Genomic DNA, 20,206 nt, shown 5'->3' with positions numbered 1-20,206 from the left:
GAGAACTCCCAAGTCTCTTTGCACCTCAAATTTCTGAATTTTCTTCCCATTTAGAAAATTGTCCATGCCTCTATTCTTCTACCAAAGTGCCTGACCTCACACTTTCCCACGTTGGATTCCATCTGCCACTTCTTTGCCCGCTTTCCTAACCTGTCCAAATTCTTGTCCAGCCTCCTCTCCTCCTGAATGCTACCTGTCCGTCTACATATCTTTATACCGTCTGTAAACTTAGCCAGAATGCCCTCAGTTCCTTCATCTAGATTGTTAATATATAAAGTGAAAAATTGTAGTCCTAACACAGAGTCTTGTGGAACACCACTTGTCATGGGCTGCCATCATGAGAAGGATCCTTTCACCCAGATTCTCTGCTTTCTGCCAGACAGCCTGGCTTCTATCCATGGTAGCAACTTGCCTTGAACATCATGGGCCCTTATCTTAATCAGTAGCCTCCAAGGTGACACCTTGTCAAAAGCCTTCTTGAAGTCCAGGTAAATAATATTCTTTGGCTCTCCTTGGTTTAACCTGCTAGTTACTTCCTCAAATAAGTCTAACAGATTTGTCAGGCATGAACTCTCGTTGATGAAACCATGCTGACTTTGCCCTATTTTACAAGAATTCCTTCCATTTGCATTTGTAAATGCATATCAATAAAGCATGTGATTCTATCCTCACCAAAAAGCTGTTAAAATAATTAAATACAAAAATTGTATTGAAGAAATGTAATTGAAAAAGGCTGTAAGAAGTTATGAATACAGAAATCACAAACACAATAGTTAAGGCAAACATCATTGACGTATTTGAAAGTGAAGTTAGGTAATCATGTTCTCCAGAAGACAGCAATCCTTTTTAAGATGTTGCAGTATTAAACAATTACAATATTAACTGAAAACAATTTTCCTATAGTTTGATTATATCAAAAATTATTTGAAAAAAAGTGTTTTGGAATAAAAGTCCATTATAATTGATTCAATGAATCGAGTGAGGAGTTGTGTGTAGAACATATGCATCCTGGCAAAGACCTTTCTGGTTAGAATGTCCTAATTCTGTGCTACACATTCTATATAATTTCAACAATTCTAGAACAAACACATGTTGGTAGTGTGCTAAATGTGGAATGAGTAACAACATAATCCTTAGCTGCTACTGGAAAAGTAAGAAGGCACTCTCGTGCAGTTGGATAAGACGTAGTGTAATGGAAGAGGATTGTGTGATTAACTGAATTGTAAAAATAAAGACAAAGCTGTGGGAGAAGCAGGATGGAACAGCAACTATCGTATCACAAATTGCTGTTTCACGGTGCCAGAAATAAACATTTTTTCTTACCTTCAGTCTCATATTGATCAGTGGGTGGAAATTCAACTCCCATAATTTTCTCCAGATCTGTTGCGAAACTGATACGCTTGAATGGTGGTGTAAAATCAACTTCATAACTTTGACCATCAGGTCCATCAGGATGGTACGTGATTTTGTAACTGCCTGTAATATGCTTGACCATACCTGCAAAAGCAAAACTTCATATGAGTGTTTTGAAAAGGTTTGATTGAATTCAGTACCAAGTTAGCTTATTCTTTTCAAACATCAGTTACAGAATCTGCAGTTTGCCTTAGTGTCTCCAAACTTTTTTTCTGGGGAAGAAGCTACAGCCATCGTCTTGATCATTATGCAGTATTACTATCTAGAAAGTGCACGTGAAGCTGTCAGACAAGGTAGAGTCAATGTTGTGGTTCTGTTCGCCAAGCTGGAAGTTTTTGTTGCAGACGTTTCATTACCTGGCTAGGTAACATCATCAGTGCTTTGGAGCCTCCTGCGAAGCGCTTCTTTGATGTTTCTTCCAGTATTTATAGTGGTCTGTCCTTGCCGCTTCCGGGTGTCAGTTTCAGCTGTCCGCTGTAGTGGTTGGTATATTGGGTCCAGGTCGATGTGTTTGTTGATGGAGTTTGTGGATGAATGCCATGCCTCTAGGAATTCCCTGGCTGTTCTCTGTCTGGCTTGCCCTATGATAGTGGTGTTGTCCCAGTCGAATTCATGTTGCTTGTTGTCTGCGTGTGTGGCTACTAGGGATAGCTGGTCGTGTCGTTTCGTGGCTAGTTGATGTTCATGTATGCGGATTGTTAGCTGTCTTCCTGTTTGTCCTATATAGTGTTTTGTGCAGTCCTTGCATGGTATTTTGTAAACTACATTAGTTTTGCTCATGTTGGGTATCGGGTCCTTTGTTCTAGTGAGTTGTTGTCTGAGCGTGGCTGTTGGTTTGTTGTAGAGTCAATGTCCCACCCTAAGTTAAAAAGCTCACTCTGACTCACTCATTAATAATTATCACTTGGAAACAACTGCAGTAAGAAACTGGAGTCTGTGGGAGTATTTCCGAGCAAGATCACACCATCTTTTGGATAAGGACAGAACTAAGATCATGCCACCAAGAAGATAGCAATTTTTTTAAAGATTTATAGTACTAAACAATTTACAATGTTTTCCTATGATTTGATTACAACAGAAATTACATTACAAACCTGAAAGAAGATTCTCTGTGATTTTCATTAGGTCATTGTAATCGGCATACGCCATGTAAAATTCACATGTGGTAAATTCTGGATTGTGAGTAAGATCAATTCCTTCGTTCCTAAACTGGCGCCCAATTTCATACACTCGATCAAGACCTCCTACAATCAACATCTGAAAAACCAAGATATATTTTGGTTAAAGGAAACTCCACTATTCAGACAACTAAAATTATCTTTCCTTTCTGAGTGTTAAATTACAACTCAAAACCACAAATTGCAATCACAGATTTATATTTATATGGAAGACAACTTATTTTACAGCAAATTGTCTCTTGAATTGCATGTCCAAGAGTGAAGCTGAGCAAAATAAGGTTTCGTGAGAGTTTTCTTCAAGTACAGTTGACAAATTTTCATTGAACATTCACAAGTCATTCCTTTCATTTCTAAGTTAAAAACATTACTGGGTAAACCTTATCCTTATCTTTACAATATCCATTAACTTAAAGTTAATTGCAAACAAACTTGAAATTTATAAATCAAAATCCTGTGACTTTCTTTCACTATATACTGTACACCTTTCTCAATAAAATGTACAGCTGGCTGGCACTGGTAACCAGCCTCCATTACTAGGGAGTGAGGTGGAGAGGAAGGCCAGCACCAGGAGCCATTTTCATTTGGTTCATTGACAATAAGGACAACTTGGAACTAAACAAAAAACAAAAATCTAAAGAACTTATCTAAATGCAATTTTCTGCACCATCTTAGAGTTTGGCTACTGGATTGTATCATTTCCCAATAGCTTTTGTTTTCAGTATTTGCATTCTTTGCATCTTATCAAAATCATAACCTTTTAGAAATTAGAAACAACCCAGAAAAGTGCCAGAGAAACTCAGCAGGTCTAACAGCATTTGTGGAGAGATCCATTTAGAAATCCAAATAGTTTAACACCTGTTTGGGATTTGGATACTGTCGATCAAGCTATCATTTTAGCAGCAAAGTTTTTTTGGTCATTGATTAGACGTGTAAATATCTTAAAACCTTTTACCAATTAAAAACAAATTTGGCCCCTATACCAACCAAGTTACCCTGGCTTCTTTTCAGCATGATTCAAGACAGGTTACATGACCTCCAGCATGCCTCCATATTGCCCTGAAAGACACGGCCTCAAAATGTAACCATCTCAACACCTCATCATTTATTGCAGAATATTGTCACGGATAGATGCATATGTAACAGGCAAGATAGTGAGAAATAAAGCAGGTTTTTTTTGGTGAGTTATTGAAGTAGACCTCGTAGATAGTGCAACTGAGACAACATTTCAAATTTATTTAAAAGGCAATGTGAAGTACAGTGGAACATCCTAAGAACATGAAAAGTGCTCCATACATTTGCATCCTTCTTTTGAGAAAATGCACCTCTCTATGCTCATACCTTAAGGTAAAGTTCTGGAGCAATTCGCATGTACAAATCCATATCTAACTCATTATGGTGTGTAATGAAGGGCTTGGCAACTGCTCCACCTGGAATTATATTCATCATGGGTGTCTCCACCTGTAGGAAAGGTTAAATTTACATAATGAGAGTAACATTTAAGTGCATAAATTCACTAAGTATCTCAGATATAATTACATTTTTAAAAAATTGAGTTGTTTTCACATCTGAAAATCAAAAAAAATACTGTAAATAAGAAAATATAAAGAAACTTGCCTCCAGAAATCCCAGATTATCTAAAAAACTCCGTAGGTAGGTGATGATTTTGGCCCTGTTGATGAACTTCTGTCTCACATAATCATTTAAAATTAGATCCAAATATCTCTGACGGTATCTAGTTTCCTGTCAGAAGTTATTGAGAGAGAATAAGCACACATTTTAAAAAAGAATTTCCACTGTAAAGAAAGCTCAATATATACACTTTACTTAAATAAAAGTTTGCTATTATCCAAAAAGGTGGATAGGTAGTTTTCTCCAAAACAATTGAAAAGATTATCAAAAAAACGTGACATAAATATGACATTGGGCTAATTTTCCTCCCCTAAATTCACTCAGTATCTATTTACTATAAAAATGTAAAGTTGCCATAGTCCCAGAGGAGCTGAAAATGTGTTGCTGGAAATGTGTTGCTGGAAAAGCGCAGCAGGTCAGGCAGCATCCAAGGAGCAGGAATCCTGAAGGAGGGCTCATACTCCAGCATCTGCAGTCCTCACTTTCTCATTGTCCCAGAGGACCATAATACTGCTGCCTCATTAGACAGAGGGACTGGTGATGGTTTAAATGAAGGTTTGCCATACCTCAGGTGAGGGGAGAGATTGAGTAGCAAAGTCCTTCCTGGGAATATCAGCCAGTGCAAGAATTGAACTTATGCTGTTGGCATCACTAACCAACCTTCCAACCAACTGAACTAACAAAATCTCAATTACTAGATAAACCAGAGAGTTCACTACTACTAGAATACAAAGAAAAGCCAATTAACAGAAACAGTAATTTGCAGGGTTTCAAACACATAAGTTTGTAATTGTAGCATACAATTAATCAGAATTGGGTAGCAAGTAGTTTATTTTCCTGGGACTGACCTATTGCTTTATAAGTGTTTGGAACATATTGGTGAAATCAGGATATACCATTTACACTTGATGTTATTTAGTTCGGTTTTAATCAAGTGGATCAATCAAAATTTTAGAATCACTGGAACAAAATACCCTAGTTTTCTTCAGACAATAATTCAACAGATGAAATGGGTCAACAGAAAAATGTTGGGGGAATCTTTAAGCTGGGTACAATGTCAGAAAGATTGAGTCATTAGGATGGAAGAATAGCACTGGCATGGTGGGTCAAGTTGGTCAAATATCTGGCATGTGAAGAAATATCAGGAGTGAGATATTTGCTTTCATTTGAGTCTTTCACATTATTAAACTGCCCTTTGGGCCCTTATCAGGCAGCTCATGTGTTGGGCGAAAGTCTGCCCTAAAGCCACCTGTACACTGTGAGATGTATCCTCAAGACCAGTTTTCTGCCATTTGCAGGATTTCTTTAGCCCTGATCTTTATTCTGCTTTTCATGTATGTGGCAATTAGTGAACCTGACTCCAGGTGGTCTTCCTTATTCAAACTTGGAATCTACAGCCTGCAGAAATGGACCGAGTGAAGGTGAATGTGAATTAGAAATTTATAAATAAAAGTAGTAAACTTTTCCATACAGGATGAAAGAGGGGAGCAGCGCCAATGATGTCATTGATATACCAGAGAAAGAGTTGTGCGTGGGCGCTGGAGTAGGACACGAATATGAAATGTTCCACATATCCCACAAAGAGACAGGCACAACTTTGACCTGAACAAAGTGAAAGGAGTTAAATGAGAAGTTGTTCAGAGTAAGGACAAGCTCAGCCAGGCAGAAGAGAGTGGAGGGCGGGAATGGTTTAAGCCTTTCTTTCCAAGAAGAAACGGAAAGCCTTGGGACCATCCCAAGGAGGATGTTAATGATAAAGAGGAGGCGGTTGAAGCCTGCAAACTGGAAATTCTGAAAATGATGTCAAATATCAAAGAAACCGTGGATGTAAGTGAGAAGGGACTGGATAAGGGGAGAAAACAAAAATTGAGTCAAGGAATTGGAAAACTTTACGTATTTAGCTTCTAATTTCCACTAATCTCACCTTCACCTGGTCCATCTCTGACTGCTCCCTTCCCTTCCTTGACATCTCTGTTCCACTTCTGAGGATAGGTTGGCCACCTATACCCATTACAACCCCACTAACTCCCATAGTTGCCTTGACTATACATCTTTACACTTTCCTTCCTGTAAAAATCATTCCATTCTCCCAATTCCTCTGTCTCAAAGATGCCAACTTTGACAAGGAGATATCTGAAATGCCCCCTTCCTTCCTTCGCCAAGGATTCCCCAGCACCATAGTTGACAAGCTGTTATCGGAGTCTGATCCATCTCCCACACTTCGGCCTCTTCCCTCTCACAACAGCTGGAGGATCCCACTTGTCATTGCTTTCCAACCCACTGTAGTGATTGTAACAAGGTTAGCCAGGTGGACCTCATAAAATATGAGTTCCCTGACTGGATCTGATTAACAGACCCCCAAAAAGGGAGTCCTAGCTGATAAGAACAGGAATGTCAGATATCCTGTTTACCCTGAGACCCAGCTCTGAGGGAGCAGGATCAGTGTCAAGGATGCTCCACATGTAAATAAAGGGCGATTTGGTGCCGGGATACCGACTTTGTGGAGTTGTTTCACCCACCAGCATCCATATCCATAAGATCATTAGCCGTCATTTCTGCCATCTTCAGACCCAATTTCCCCTCCCCTCCCCTCCCTTGTCAGCCTTCTGTAGGGATCATTTCCTCCGGGATACCCTGGTCCACTCCTCCTTCACTTCGAATATCCCCCACAGCCCCAGGGCACCTTCCCCTGCAACCACAGAAGGTGTAATACCTGCCTGTATACTTCATCCTTTCTCACCATCCAAGGCCCCAAACACACCTTGCAGGTGAAGCAGCACTTTACTTGCACTTCACACAACCTAGTATACTGTAACCACTTCTCCCAATGTGGTATTCTCTACATTGGGGAAATGAAGTTCAGACTGAGTGACCACTTTGGAGAATACCTACATTCTGTCCTCAACAAAGACACTGAGCTTCTAGTTGCCTGCCACTTCAACACGCCATCTTGTCCCCTGGCCAACATCTCTGTCTCAGGCTTGCTGCAGTGCTCCAGTAAAGCTCAGCACAAGCTGGAAGAACAATACCTTATTTTCTGCTTGGGAACTCAGCAGCCTTCTGGACTTAATAAGAGTTCAATAATTTTAGGACTTGAGGCCTTACCCCACGCACCACGTCTTGTCATCACATTAGCTGCTCCAAACGCAACCCATTGTCAGTTACTAACAGCACTATTAGCAATTTTCATTCCCCGCAGACTAATCTTTAACCACCCTTTTGTCCGTCCAACTGTTTTTCTATCTCCACCTATCATTTACTCTTTCCGTTCACCACTAATCTTCTGCATAAAAAAACCCATCATTTTCCTATCTACCACCAGTTCTAAAGAAGAGTCACTGGACCCGAAATGTTAACTTTGATTTCTCTTCACAGCTGCTGCCAGACCTGCTGAGTTTTGCCAGCAATTTCTACTTTAAATGTTGGTTCTTGTGAGCTTATTGAACTAGTGAAGCCTCACTCTGTATTTTGTAAAAGTATTTAAGAACTACAGCATGACAGCATATGATTGAAACTTCATGAGTTGGTCCACCCACTCAAGCTTCTTCATTTACATTGAAAGCATCTGCGCAGAGAAACAATTTGGTTGTCATTGAGCTCACTTACACTGGGGCTTGGAGGAAGATGTCTTTCCTACCAGGTCCCTACCCCAGATACACTCGTGGAAATATGTGAATACATACGTCCCATTTTTGTGGAAGATTGAGCCCATGTATGTCAATTCAGCAGATGGATGATAATCAGTATTCATGGGATGCTAATTAATGCAAAGAGTTTTCTGATCATCAAGAACAATAAAAGGCATCTTGGTTGAAGAGTTCGGAGAACTTAATGCCAAATCCTTAATCTGCTGTTAGGATATTACAATTTTTGCCTCCCACCCAATTAAGTTTCCTCACCCACTCTTCTAATAGGGTTTTCAAGAAGGAAGTAGTTACAGCTCTTGTGGCTAAAGGGATCAAGGGATATGGGGAGGGCAGGGGCATAATTAGAACTTGACGATCAGCCATGATCATACTGAATGGGCTGAATAGCCTATTCCTGCTCCAATCTTCTATGTTTCTATGTATTAAAAGCTCCAGCAGGCCTGAAAAGATTCAATCTATCATATGCAATTAATAAAAAAAGTTTGAGCTTTTGAATTTGATGAGCAAGTTAGAAACTATAAATTTCACAAACTTTAAATTTACAAACTGCACAAAAAGCAATAAGTTTTGATTTTTGCTTCAGCTACATAGTACTTATTTTAATTTAAATTAGATTTTGATAACTTGTCAAAAGGACATTTAAGAGCAGGAAAATCGACGTTTCAGCAAAAACCCTTCATCATGAATAATGCGCCGAAAAACAGCTCTATTCCTGATGACGGGCTTTTGCCTGAAACGTCGATTTTCCTGCTCCTCGGATACTGCCTGAACTGCTGTGCTTTTCCAGCACCACTCTAATCTAGAATATGGTTTAAGCATCTGCAGCTCTTAGTTTTACCTAAAAGGACATTTAAGCAGAGGGGATCCAAGATGGCGGCGACCTAGCAAGACTGAGTCCACAGTGCTCTACCCAAAACTTGGGCAAAGTGGATCACCCACCCCCACCACACTCACTAAACCATTTATAATAGTTGTTAACCTTAAATAGTTACCTATTAGTACATTTAAATAGTCTAATACTAGCTGGAAAATGAGTAAAGGGAAGGGAACAGGCGGCTCTAAGAAAGCAGGGACCCCTCCCCCACCCTCTCCCTCTTCAGCTGCAACAAAGGTGTCTTCAGCCACTTCAGGAGAGTTACCAATGAAGATGAGCTTTGAGGAGATGTTTGCCAGGTGGGAGGCGAAGATTGATGCTTTTATCGATGAGTCTCGGCAGAGCACAGAAGCACTATCAGCCGAGCTGCAGAAGCAGGGCAGAGACATTCAGGAATTGGAGTGCCGAGTCAGAGAGGTGGAGTCGAAGGCCGCAGCCTCAGAGACTGCGATAAAATTGGCAGCCGACCACATCCGTTTTCTCGAGAATCGAGTCCAGAACCTAGAAAACCACATTGATGACCTCGAAAATCGATGTCGTAGAAAAAATATTCGGTTGTTGGGCCTGCCCGAGCAGGAAGAGGGAGGCAAGCTGACAGCATTCTTAGAGCATTGGCTGCCACAACTTTTAAATCTGCCTGCTCGATCAGGCCAGGTAAGGGTAGAATGGGCCTACCGGGTCACAGTATGTGGGCCCGGCTCAACCCAGCGCCCACGCCCGGTCCTGTTCCAGCTGCAGAGCTATAGGGAGAGGCAGATGCTCCTGGAAGCCTCAAGAAATCTGGGAAAAGATCCCCAAGCTATGACCCACAAAGGATCCAGGATCATGCTGTTCCAGGATTCTCCCCAGCTTTGGTCCAAAAGAGGAAGGCATTCGATGAGGCGAAGAAGCGTTTAAGGGACTTAAATATCCAGTACTCCTTACGATATCCAGCGACGCTACGCCTTAGCCACGAAGGATCCATATATAACTTCGGATCACCGGAGAAGGCTAAGGAATTCTTGGACTCTCTTAAATAAACTGTAAGAGATTGTGGACGTTGGTCTGCCTTTCCCATTATTTTGGTTTACATCCCTTCATCTTTTCCTATCTTTCCCCCTGTGTGTGTATGTATATATATATGTTGGGGCGTTTGGTTAATTTGTTGGGAGAGGTGGTTACCTTATTCTATTTTACTTCTGTTTTTAGGAGCGGGGTTGTTTTTCTTTCCCCTGTTATTTTGTGGTATTATATTTAAGTATTACATGTTGAGATTGTAATCTTATAGTTATATATGGTATTAATATTCCCAAATATATTTAGGTGGGGGTGGGGTGTTCACTGTTAACTCTAGCTTTATATTATATTTGAATTCTCCTCATTTTATTGAGGAACACCTGGGTCAAGGGTGGGGCACTGGTTGGAAGAGGGTAAGATGGACTGTGGGAGAGGAAGTGACGCTCTCTGGGAACAAGGGAGAAAATCTCCAATTCGGAATGTTTTATATCTTTTATACTTAGAAAGAGTTTTTTGTCATATTGTTTTGAGTGTATCAGAGAGTCTTTACTTTTGTAAATCTTGTATGCTCCATGCTCGGGATGTTCTAGATAGGGTTTCCCCTCCAGAGGGGTCTCGGATCTGTCCAGACGATTATGGCTGAACAGTCGGTTAAGTGGTGCACCTGGAATGTCAGGGGGAGTAATTCGCCAGTTAAAAGGAAGAAAATATTATCAAATCTTAAGAAGGAGAGAGTTGATATAGCTCTCTTACAGGAGACACACCTGTCGGATAAAGAACACTTAAAATTACGACAGGGCGGATTTGATCAGGCCTTTTTTTCCTCTTTTAATTCAAAAAGCAGGGGAGTCGTTATCCTTGTCCGGAAGAACTTCCCTTTGAAAATTCTAAATCAGCTAAAAGACGAATCTGGACGATATATTTTGATTAAAGCCCTCATAAATGGAGAGGAATATGGGATCTTAAATGTGTACTGCCCCCCGGCACACCCCTTTAAATTCATAACGGAAGCTTTTTCAAAACTGATGGCCTTTGGTGCCCGTCATACAATTATAGGGGGAGACTTTAATTGTATTATGGATCCGGAAATAGACAGGATTCCCAAGAGTGCCGCTGGAGTATCTCCCAGATCTAGACAACTGGCGGACCTGAATAAAGAATTAGGATTGGTAGGTGTATGGAGATGTCTCCATCCACAGGGTAGAGATTTTTCTTTCTACTCTAATCCACATAAATGTCACACAAGAATTGATATGTTTTTTGCCCCATCGATTTTTCTAAATTCTATAGCAACCTGTAAAATAGGTACTATAGCAATCTCTGACCATGCCGCTGTATACATGGAAACTAAGGTAAAGAACAATGGGACATCCGCTCGGCATTGGCGTATGGACCCCTTCCTGATAAAAGATAGCAAATTTTTAAAGTACTTCTCCCAAGAACTTAAAACTTTTTTAGAAATTAATACTGGTACGGCTAGCAATCCGTCAATGATGTGGGAGACCATCAAAGCTTATGCACGAGGTTTGATCATCTCCTATTCAGCGACCCAGAGGAAAATGAAGGGAGAGCAACAGCGTCTGCTCGAAGCTCGCCTAAAAGCAGCCGAAACAGCATACGCTGATAGACCTTCTATCACAAAATTGCAGAGGATTACAGCTCTTAGGATAGCTTTAAACACCGCGCTTACTCAAACGGCTAAAGGGGAAATATTATTTGCGAAACAAAGATTATATGAATATGGCGACAAACCGGGTAGATACTTAGCATTTCTTGCAAAGAAAAAGAAAGCCCCTCAAACTATTCCGACCATCAAGGAAAGTACAGGTACCCTGACTCATGATCATAAAAAGATCAATGCGACCTTTAAAGAATTTTATTCTGAACTATATAGATCGCAGAATTGTGAAGATAGGATTAGGAGGATGCAGTCATTTTTTAAAAATTTGACCTTCCCGGACCTGACTCCGGAACAGGTGTCGGCCCTAAATACCCCTTTAACAGTCCAAGAAATACTTGAGGCAATTAGGCAACTTCAGAGCGGAAAAGCACCGGGCCCGGATGGTTTTCAAGCTGAATTCTATAAAGAATTTACAGGAATATTGGTTGACCCACTTATGGATATGTATAATTTTGCGCATAGTCAGGTCTGTCTCCCGCCCACGCTGAAAGAAGCAAATATTTCTCTTATCCTCAAAAAAGGAAAAGACCCAGAAGATTGTGCATCTTACAGACCAATATCCTTACTAAATGTAGACTTTAAAATTCTCTCAAAAATGTTAGCACTAAGACTAGAAAGGGTACTGCCATATATTATAAAGGAGGACCAGATGGGATTTATTAAGGGCCGCAGATCATCCAATAATATCAGAAGGGTCTTGAATATGATCCAAGCCTGTCATCAGGGAAAGATACCAGGAGTAGTAATTTCATTGGATGCGGAAAAGGCATTTGACAGGGTTGAATGGTCATATTTATTTTACACGTTGGAAAGGTTTGGCGTTGGACAGGTGTTTACCAAATGGGTTTCAACATTGTATAATGACCCCAAAGCAGCTGTTATTACTAATGGGTTAAGATCGGATGGCTTCAGTGTGGGTAGGGGCTGCCGTCAAGGATGTCCTCTCTCACCATTGTTGTTTACACTGATAATCGAACCATTAGCAGAAGCCATCCGGACTGATCCTAATATAACGGCCCCGAGGATTGGTACAGGTAAACACAAAATTACCCTCTATGCAGATGACGTTCTCTTATTCCTCAGTAATCCTTTAATGTCAGTGCCTCGTCTAATTCAAGTTATTAATACATTTAGTGCATTCTCAGGCTATAAAATTAATTTTTCAAAATTGGAAGCCATGCCAATGGGTGGTCTGGCTATGATACCCCACTTAATGGACGGATCCCCTTTTCCCTTCCGTTGGTCCCTGGAGGGCTTCTTATATTTAGGTATTTTTATCACGCCAGTATTTGATCAGCTGTATAGGGCTAATTTTGTACAATTAATGGAAAGGATAAGGCAGGACCTCCAGCGATGGAGAGACCTTCCGACTTCCTGGCTAGGGAGAATAGCATTAATTAAAATGAATGTTCTGCCTCGTCTCTTATATCCTATGAGAATGCTCCCGCTGATGCTGCCAAGGCTAGCCCTACGTAAATTATATGGCTGGTTGGGCTCCTTTATTTGGAACCATAGACGGCCCCTTATTAAGCTGAAGAAGCTACAGCTTCCACAGGCAAGGGGAGGACTGGACTTCCCAGACTTTAGGAAATATCAGTTAAGCTCCCTACTAAGTTACATAGCTGATTGGGTTTCATCTGATCCACAATCAATTTGGCTGGATATCGAAGCCTCCCAAGTAAAATACCCACTTATTAACCTTTTATTTTCAGATAAGAGGAAAATCATTACAGACCACTGTAAAAATCCCATAATATTAAACACAATTAAGGCCTGGAATATAATGCGGCAAAATGAGGGTAACTCACATAAAACATCCCCCCATGCACCAATAGTAGGCGCATGGGGATTCCAACCGGGGATTACAGATGCCACCTTTAAACTCTGGAGCTCCAGGGGCATCTCATGCTTAGGGGACCTATTTAAAGATGGGATCCTGATGTCCTTTGAGCAGCTGCGTCTGAAATTCGGAATACCTAATGGGGATCTCTTTCGATACTTCCAAGTTCGAGATTATATACAGAGGAAGACTACATTAATAGATAGTCTTTATAAATCAGACAGAGAACGTAATGTCTTACGACCAGCGGGGGCATCCTCCGTTAGTACTATATACCATTTGCTACATGATGGAGTCTCAGGAGACATGGATGACCTGCTTAAAACATGGGAGCAGGACTTGGGGCTAGAAATCTCTGAGGATATGTGGAATGACATTTGGGAAAATGCTAGAAGAATTGCTATCTGTAACAGAACTCAGGCTATCCAACTAAAGATACTTCATAGGGCCCATATAGCTCCGGCTCGACTGGCAAAATTTAAGGCAGGAGCATCTCCAATGTGTCCCAAATGCAAAATAGAGGTGGGTACTCTTGCACATTGTCTGTGGACTTGTCAGAAAATCCGCAGATACTGGACTAAAGTGGCAAATACCCTGACAGAAATTTTAAGAACGGAAATTAGGGTGGACCCTGTATCTCTCCTTTTGGGCTTTTCGAACCTCTCATCTCTGGATATGCATGGGAAGAGACTATTTTCTATTCTCTCTTTCTGTGCAAGGAAAAATATTTTGGTGAACTGGGTGGCTGAGGGCCCCCCTGGACTTTCAAATTGGCACAGATTAATTATGGAATATATCCCCCTTGACTTCCTCACAAATATAGTGCACCGAAAGACTGAATTATTTTATAAAATATGGCAGCCCTTTTTGAATTATATAAATGCAGATATTTCGGCTATCCTAACAAGGGCTTTTATTTAGTGAAGATTTCAGACCGGGCTGCTCCGGGGCCCCTTGGGAGAGGAATCCTGCGCGAATACGGGTTTTATTATATTTGATGTTTATACATTCCGAGCATGTAAGAGACTTAGGTATACACTCTGGTTAGTTATAGGTTAGATTAGTAGAAAGTTGAGTTTTTTTTCCTTTCTTTTTTCGTTTCTTTTTTTTTTCTCTTTTTGTTTTCTTTCTTTCTCTTTTCTTTGTTAAATGACTATTGTATATATGATTTAATTGTACATCAATGTTTGTATTTGAGAGTTTTGTTTATTTTTGTAAATTTGCAAAAATGTTAAATTTCAATAAAAATATCTACAAAAAAAAGGACATTTAAGCAGATTTCACTGGTCTTTTCTCACATTCAATTTTGAGCAATATACTTACCTTATCTCGGAGTCCAAAGTGCAAGTGAGGCAGCATGTGTAGGCAAGGAGATAGAAGTTTTATTTCCACAGGGATTATGCTCAGCTCTCCTTTTTTTGTCTTTCCTGGGTTTCCTTGCACTCCAATAATATCACCACGGCGTAATTTATTATTTACTTTGATGAATTCCTCCTCAGATTTGTAATTTCTAAAATGATTATTAAAAAATTCAACAGGAGTTGAACACTAAGAAAAAAATCGTGCTGATCATTTCTGGATTTTTGTTTTACACTGAATATTAAACAGTGATCTCCAGACAAATGCAGCTAAAAGAAAATGCAATTAAACTGACAAGTATAATTTTGGCATCCCCTTCATAGGTTTACTCAGTGGCAGTGGCAGGTACTTGCAAAGGAAAAAAAATAGGCAAGTATTATTCTTGCATAGAAAGCATAAAGATTAAATATTTGTAAATCAAATCAAAAGATTCAATTCCCTTAATAACTAGTATCTGCAAACATTAACTCACTTGGAATTGGCCATAACTTGCAGTTTGACTCCTTCACCACGAAGATCATAGAAAATTAGTTTGACACCAGAGGTCCGCTTAGCATGGATACGACCTAAATAAACAGGGAGAGTTGCAATGTTGTTCAATATAAATGCTCAAATTCAACAAATTAAAATGCAAATCAAAATAAATAGATGCTATGTTGAATTAAGAAAATATTTTAAGTTTTTGCAATGCAGGTTGTTCTGCTATAACGTGTGTTTTGTTAACACAAATTTTGCGATAACGCAATTGACAAATTGGCAACGCTGTTTCTAAAATGTGAATTTTTCAGAAGTGTGTAGCTGTAATGCGATTATATCACCAATACTTCAAACAGTATTTCTAAATTGCGATTCTTCTATAATGTGGGGTTTCACAAGAATGCAACCATCATGTTATAGAAGAACTACCTGTAGAACTTACTGCACAGAAAGGGAGTCACATCTCAATTTTGTTTATATTTAAGATTGAAACAGCAGCAACATTAAATAATCGACATAAAGAAACCAATAGGATGCAATAGCACAACATACACAAATGCGCAAAGTTGAAAAGGTGAGATTATTTTATGCTCAAATTAATGAATCAATAATTATATAAGTCATAACAACCTCCTGAGTCTTCAGTAAGTATGACTGAAATAATTCATTCTTCAACACAAATCTTTCTCTACCAAATAATTCGGAACAGAAGTAAGCCATTCAGCTCATCAAGCTTGTTCCCCTCACAATTGATTTGAAACTCAACTCCACCTTCAACTATACGCCTTAATGCCATTACCCTAGAAAAACCTACTCATCTGAAAACATGAACATCTCAATTGACCCAGGTTTTGAGTAAGTGAATTCTGGATCTCCACTACTGTGAGGAAAAAAGAAAGTATCTTCTGATTTCATTATCCAAATTCTAAGTTATCAATCCTCTCCACCAGATAAAATACAATCTACCCTACTGGATAACTTTAATTTTAGATACATAGATTAGATAATCCCTGAATCTTCTAAACCCAACAGATTACAAGTGAAATTTATGAAATACATCCTCAAAATTAATCCTTTCAGGTATGATGGATTTGAGTTGGATCCCCTCCTAGGTCAGTATTATTTTCATTGAGTTTTGGTGCTCAGAAATCAACACAGTACCACAGATTAGGTTTGGCCGAAGTACAGCAAAACAAAAGAATACTTTTAAATTCTAACATTTTGAAATACAGGACAGCATTCTATTTGCCTTTTTCATTCCACATCTGTGTTTTATCTCTCATAATTGTAATATTTTTCTCAATCTGTCTTTTAAAAATCTAAAATGTGGATAATCTCGAGAGGAGGACAACATGAAGGTTTGGAGTGAGGTCCAATTTCCCAACATTGCATGACTAAGTCCAAAGCAAGAAAACCTGTGCACAGCCTTCCTACCGAGATGCTAAATGAAGCCTTTAAAAGCATCACACCACCACGTTAGTCTGCAATCAGCAGGTGGGTTGCCACAAACGTGAAGCCTGAAAACCGAATCATTTCAGGATTGACCAAAAGATGTACCAGTAGGAAAAAGTCATTTGATTCATTGAGCCTACTCTGCCATTCAATAAGATCATAGTTAATCTGATAATCCACAGCTCTGCATCCCTGCCTTTTCTCCATAACCCTTCATTTCCTTACTGATTTACATTCTGTTTGTTTGCTTGTGATTTCTACAGATAGGGGAGAGTGGTAGTACATTGCTTCAAGCAAAGGTACATAGCACATGATTGAGCGATCCAGCCTCAGGAAGTGGTCCACTGAGAGCAGCTCCCTGTTATTTCTTTAGCTAACACTTCCCTCAGCTTTGCCAGCCACCACCTCCTTACCTGCCCTCACTTCTGCACGGAGTTCCTGAGCAATCCCACACTAATTCAGATAGCACTAATGCACAATGGATACCTGTCAGTTTCCAACTGGACAGTGGCTCTCAGGGTCCTGAATCAATGTTGTATTAGTTAGGTGCCTAATAGAGAATTAATTTTAGTGGACCTTCGCCAACACAGAAAACAGAGGAATCCTCCTGGTTTCCCAACTGTCAGGCAAGATTCCATTGCTAACATTAAATTCTATTGACTGTCCCAATTTTCCAGTAATTCTTCCTGTGTTATCGGTCTCTTTTATTAATATTACCACAACATTTTTGATGTAATTTCTGAAGTTTGAAATGTTTAGCTCCTAATCTTGCTCAGGTAGCAGATATATGAAGTTATTTAATTAGTTCCGGTCCCTTTGGCTTTTACCTATGCCCGAAATGTTCGTTCTAAGTAAGCTGATAGGGGAGGGGAGGGAAATATATCCCTTGTGGTGGGGTCCATTTGGAGGTGGCGGAAATGACGGTGGATGATACATTGTGTACGGAGGTTGGTGGGGTGGTAGGTGAGAGCCAGTGGGGTTCTGTCTTGGTGGCGGTTGGAGGAGCGGGGCTCAAGGGCGGAGGAGCGTGAAGTGGAGGAGATGCGGTAGAGGGCATTGTCGATCACGTCTGGGGGGAATCTGCGGTCCTTGAAGAAGGAGGCCATCTGGGCTGTGTGGTGTTGGAACTGGTTCTCCTGGGAGCAGATGCGGCGGAGACGAAGGAATTGGGAATATGGGATGGAGTTTTTACAGGGGGCAGGGTGGGAGGAGGTGTAGTCCAGGTAGCTGTGGAAGTCAGTCAGTTTGTAGTAGATGTCTGTGTTGAGTCGGTCGCCCGAGATAGAAATGGAAAGGTCTAGGAAGGGGAGGGAGGAGTCTGAGACAGTCCAGGTGAATTTGAGGTCGGGATGGAAGGTGTTAGTAAAGTTGATGAACTGTTCAACCTCCTTGTGGGAGCACGAGGCAACGCCGATACAGTCATCGATGTAGCGGAGAAAAAGGTGGGGGGTGGTGCCAGTGTAGTTGCAGAAGATGGACTGTTCCACATATCCTACGAAGAGACTTGCATAGCTGGGGCCCATGCGGGTGCCCATGGCAACTCCTTTAGTTTGAAGGAAGTGGGAGGATTGAAAAGAGAAGTTATTCAGGGTGAGGACCAGTTCAGTCAGTCGAAGGAGGGTGTCAGTGGAAGGGTACTGGTTGGTGCGGTGGGAAAGGAAGAAGCGGAGGGCTTTGAGTCCTTCGTGATGGGAGATGGAGGTGTACAGGGACTGGACGTCCATCGTGAAAATAAGGCATTGGGGACTGGGGAAGCGAAAATCCTGGAGGAGGTGGAGGGCGTGGGTGGTGTCCCGAACGTAGGTGGGGAGTTCTTGGACTAAAGGGGACAGAACCGTGTCGAGGTACGCAGAGATGAGCTCGGTGGGGCAGGAGCAGGCTGAGACAACGGGTCGGCCGGGGCAGTCAGGTTTGTGGATTTTGGGCAGGAGGTAGAAACGGGCGGTGCGGGGTTGTGGGACTATGAGGTTGGAGGCGGTGGATGGGAGATCCCCTGAGGTGATGAGGTTATGAATGGTCTGGGAGATGATGGTTTGGTGGTGGGAGGTGGGGTCGTGAGGCGTACCGCTGAGGCCAAACGCCAGCTCGCGGACGCCTCCTCTTACCGCCCCCTTGACCACGACACCACCTCCCACCACCAAACCATCATCTCCCAGACCATCCATAACTTCATCACCTCAGGGGATCTCCCATCCACCGCCTCCAACCTCATAGTCTCAGAACCCCGCACCGCCCGTTTCTACCTCCTCCACAAAATCCACAAACCTGACTGCCCCGGCCGAGCCATTGTCTCAGCCTGCTCCTGCCCCACCGAACTCATCTCTGCGTACCTCGACACGGTTCTGTCCCCTTTAGTCCAAGAACTCCCCACCTACGTTCGGGACACCACTCACGCTCTCCACCTCCTCCAGGATGTTCGCTTCCCCGGTCCCCAACGCCTTATTTTCACGATGGACATCCAGTCCCTGTACACCTCCATCTCCCATCACGAAGGACTCAAAGCCCTCCGCTTCTTCCTTTCCCGCCGCACCAACCAGTACCCTTCCACTGACACCCTCCTTCGACTGACTGAACTGGTCCTCACCCTGAATAACTTCTCTTTTCAATCCTCCCACTTCCTTCAAACTAAAGGAGTTGCCATGGGCACCCGCATGGGCCCCAGCTATGCAAGTCTCTTCGTAGGATATGTGGAACAGTCCATCTTCCGCAACTACACTGGCACCACCCCCCACCTTTTCCTCCGCTACATCGATGACTATCGGCGTTGCCTCGTGCTCCCACGAGGAGGTTGAACAGTTCATCAACTTTACCAACACCTTCCATCCCGACCTCAAATTCACCTGGACTGTCTCAGACTCCTCCCTCCCCTTCCTAGACCTTTCCATTTCTATCTCGGGCGACCGACTCAACACAGACATCTACTATAAACCGACTGACTCCCACAGCTACCTGGACTACACCTCCTCCCACCCTGCCCCCTGTAAAAACTCCATCCCATATTCCCAATTCCTTCGTCTCCGCCGCATCTGCTCCCAGGAGAACCAGTTCCAACACCACACAGCCCAGATGGCCTCCTTCTTCAAGGACCGCAGATTCCCCCCAGACGTGATTGACGATGCCCTCCACCGCATCTCCTCCACTTCCCGCTCCTCCAACCGCCACCAAGACAGAACCCCACTGGATCTCACCTACCACCCCACCAACCTCCGTACACAATGTATCATCCACCGTCATTTCCGCCACCTCCAAATGGACCCCACAAGGGATATATTTCCCTTCCCTCCCCTCCCCTATCAGCGTTCCGCAAAGACCACTCCCTTCGTGACTCCCTCGTCAGGTCCACACCCCCCACCAACCCAACCTCCACTCCCGGCACCTTCCCCTGCAACCGCAGGAAATGTAAAACTTGCGCCCACACCTCCTCCCTCACTTCCCTCCAAGGCCCCAAGGGATCCTTCCATATCCACCACAAGTTCACCTGTACCTCCACACACATCATCTATTGCATCCGCTGCACCCGATGTGGCCTCCTCTATATTGGGGAGACGGGCCCCTTGCAGAACGCTTCAGAGAACACCTCTGGGACGCCCGGACCAACCAACCCAACCACCCCGTGGCTCAACACTTTAACTCTCCCTCCCACTCCACCGAGGACATGCA

General features: G+C 42.1%; 1 protein-coding gene across 2 annotated transcripts in view; it reads right to left on the bottom strand.

Annotated features, from left to right (window-relative positions):
- kars1 (lysyl-tRNA synthetase 1) overlaps positions 1-20,206 on the bottom strand; it is a 54,137-nt gene that overhangs the window by 15,479 nt on the left and 18,452 nt on the right. For both annotated transcript variants that reach the window (XM_060838017.1, XM_060838018.1), the window contains exons 5-10: positions 15,090-15,183; positions 14,582-14,768; positions 4,206-4,331; positions 3,930-4,049; positions 2,508-2,670; positions 1,324-1,497 (exon numbers count right to left, since the gene is read on the bottom strand). In XM_060838017.1, coding sequence (XP_060694000.1) covers positions 1,324-1,497; positions 2,508-2,670; positions 3,930-4,049; positions 4,206-4,331; positions 14,582-14,768; positions 15,090-15,183 — 864 coding nt within the window. The remainder of the gene's footprint in view (positions 1-1,323; positions 1,498-2,507; positions 2,671-3,929; positions 4,050-4,205; positions 4,332-14,581; positions 14,769-15,089; positions 15,184-20,206) is intronic.

The sequence above is a fragment of the Hemiscyllium ocellatum genome, chromosome 17, assembly GCF_020745735.1.
Source record: "Hemiscyllium ocellatum isolate sHemOce1 chromosome 17, sHemOce1.pat.X.cur, whole genome shotgun sequence".
Classification (NCBI taxonomy): domain Eukaryota; kingdom Metazoa; phylum Chordata; class Chondrichthyes; order Orectolobiformes; family Hemiscylliidae; genus Hemiscyllium; species Hemiscyllium ocellatum.
The sequence above is the reverse complement of the archived record's forward strand: the minus strand, read 5'-3'. Positions and strand labels throughout refer to the sequence as shown.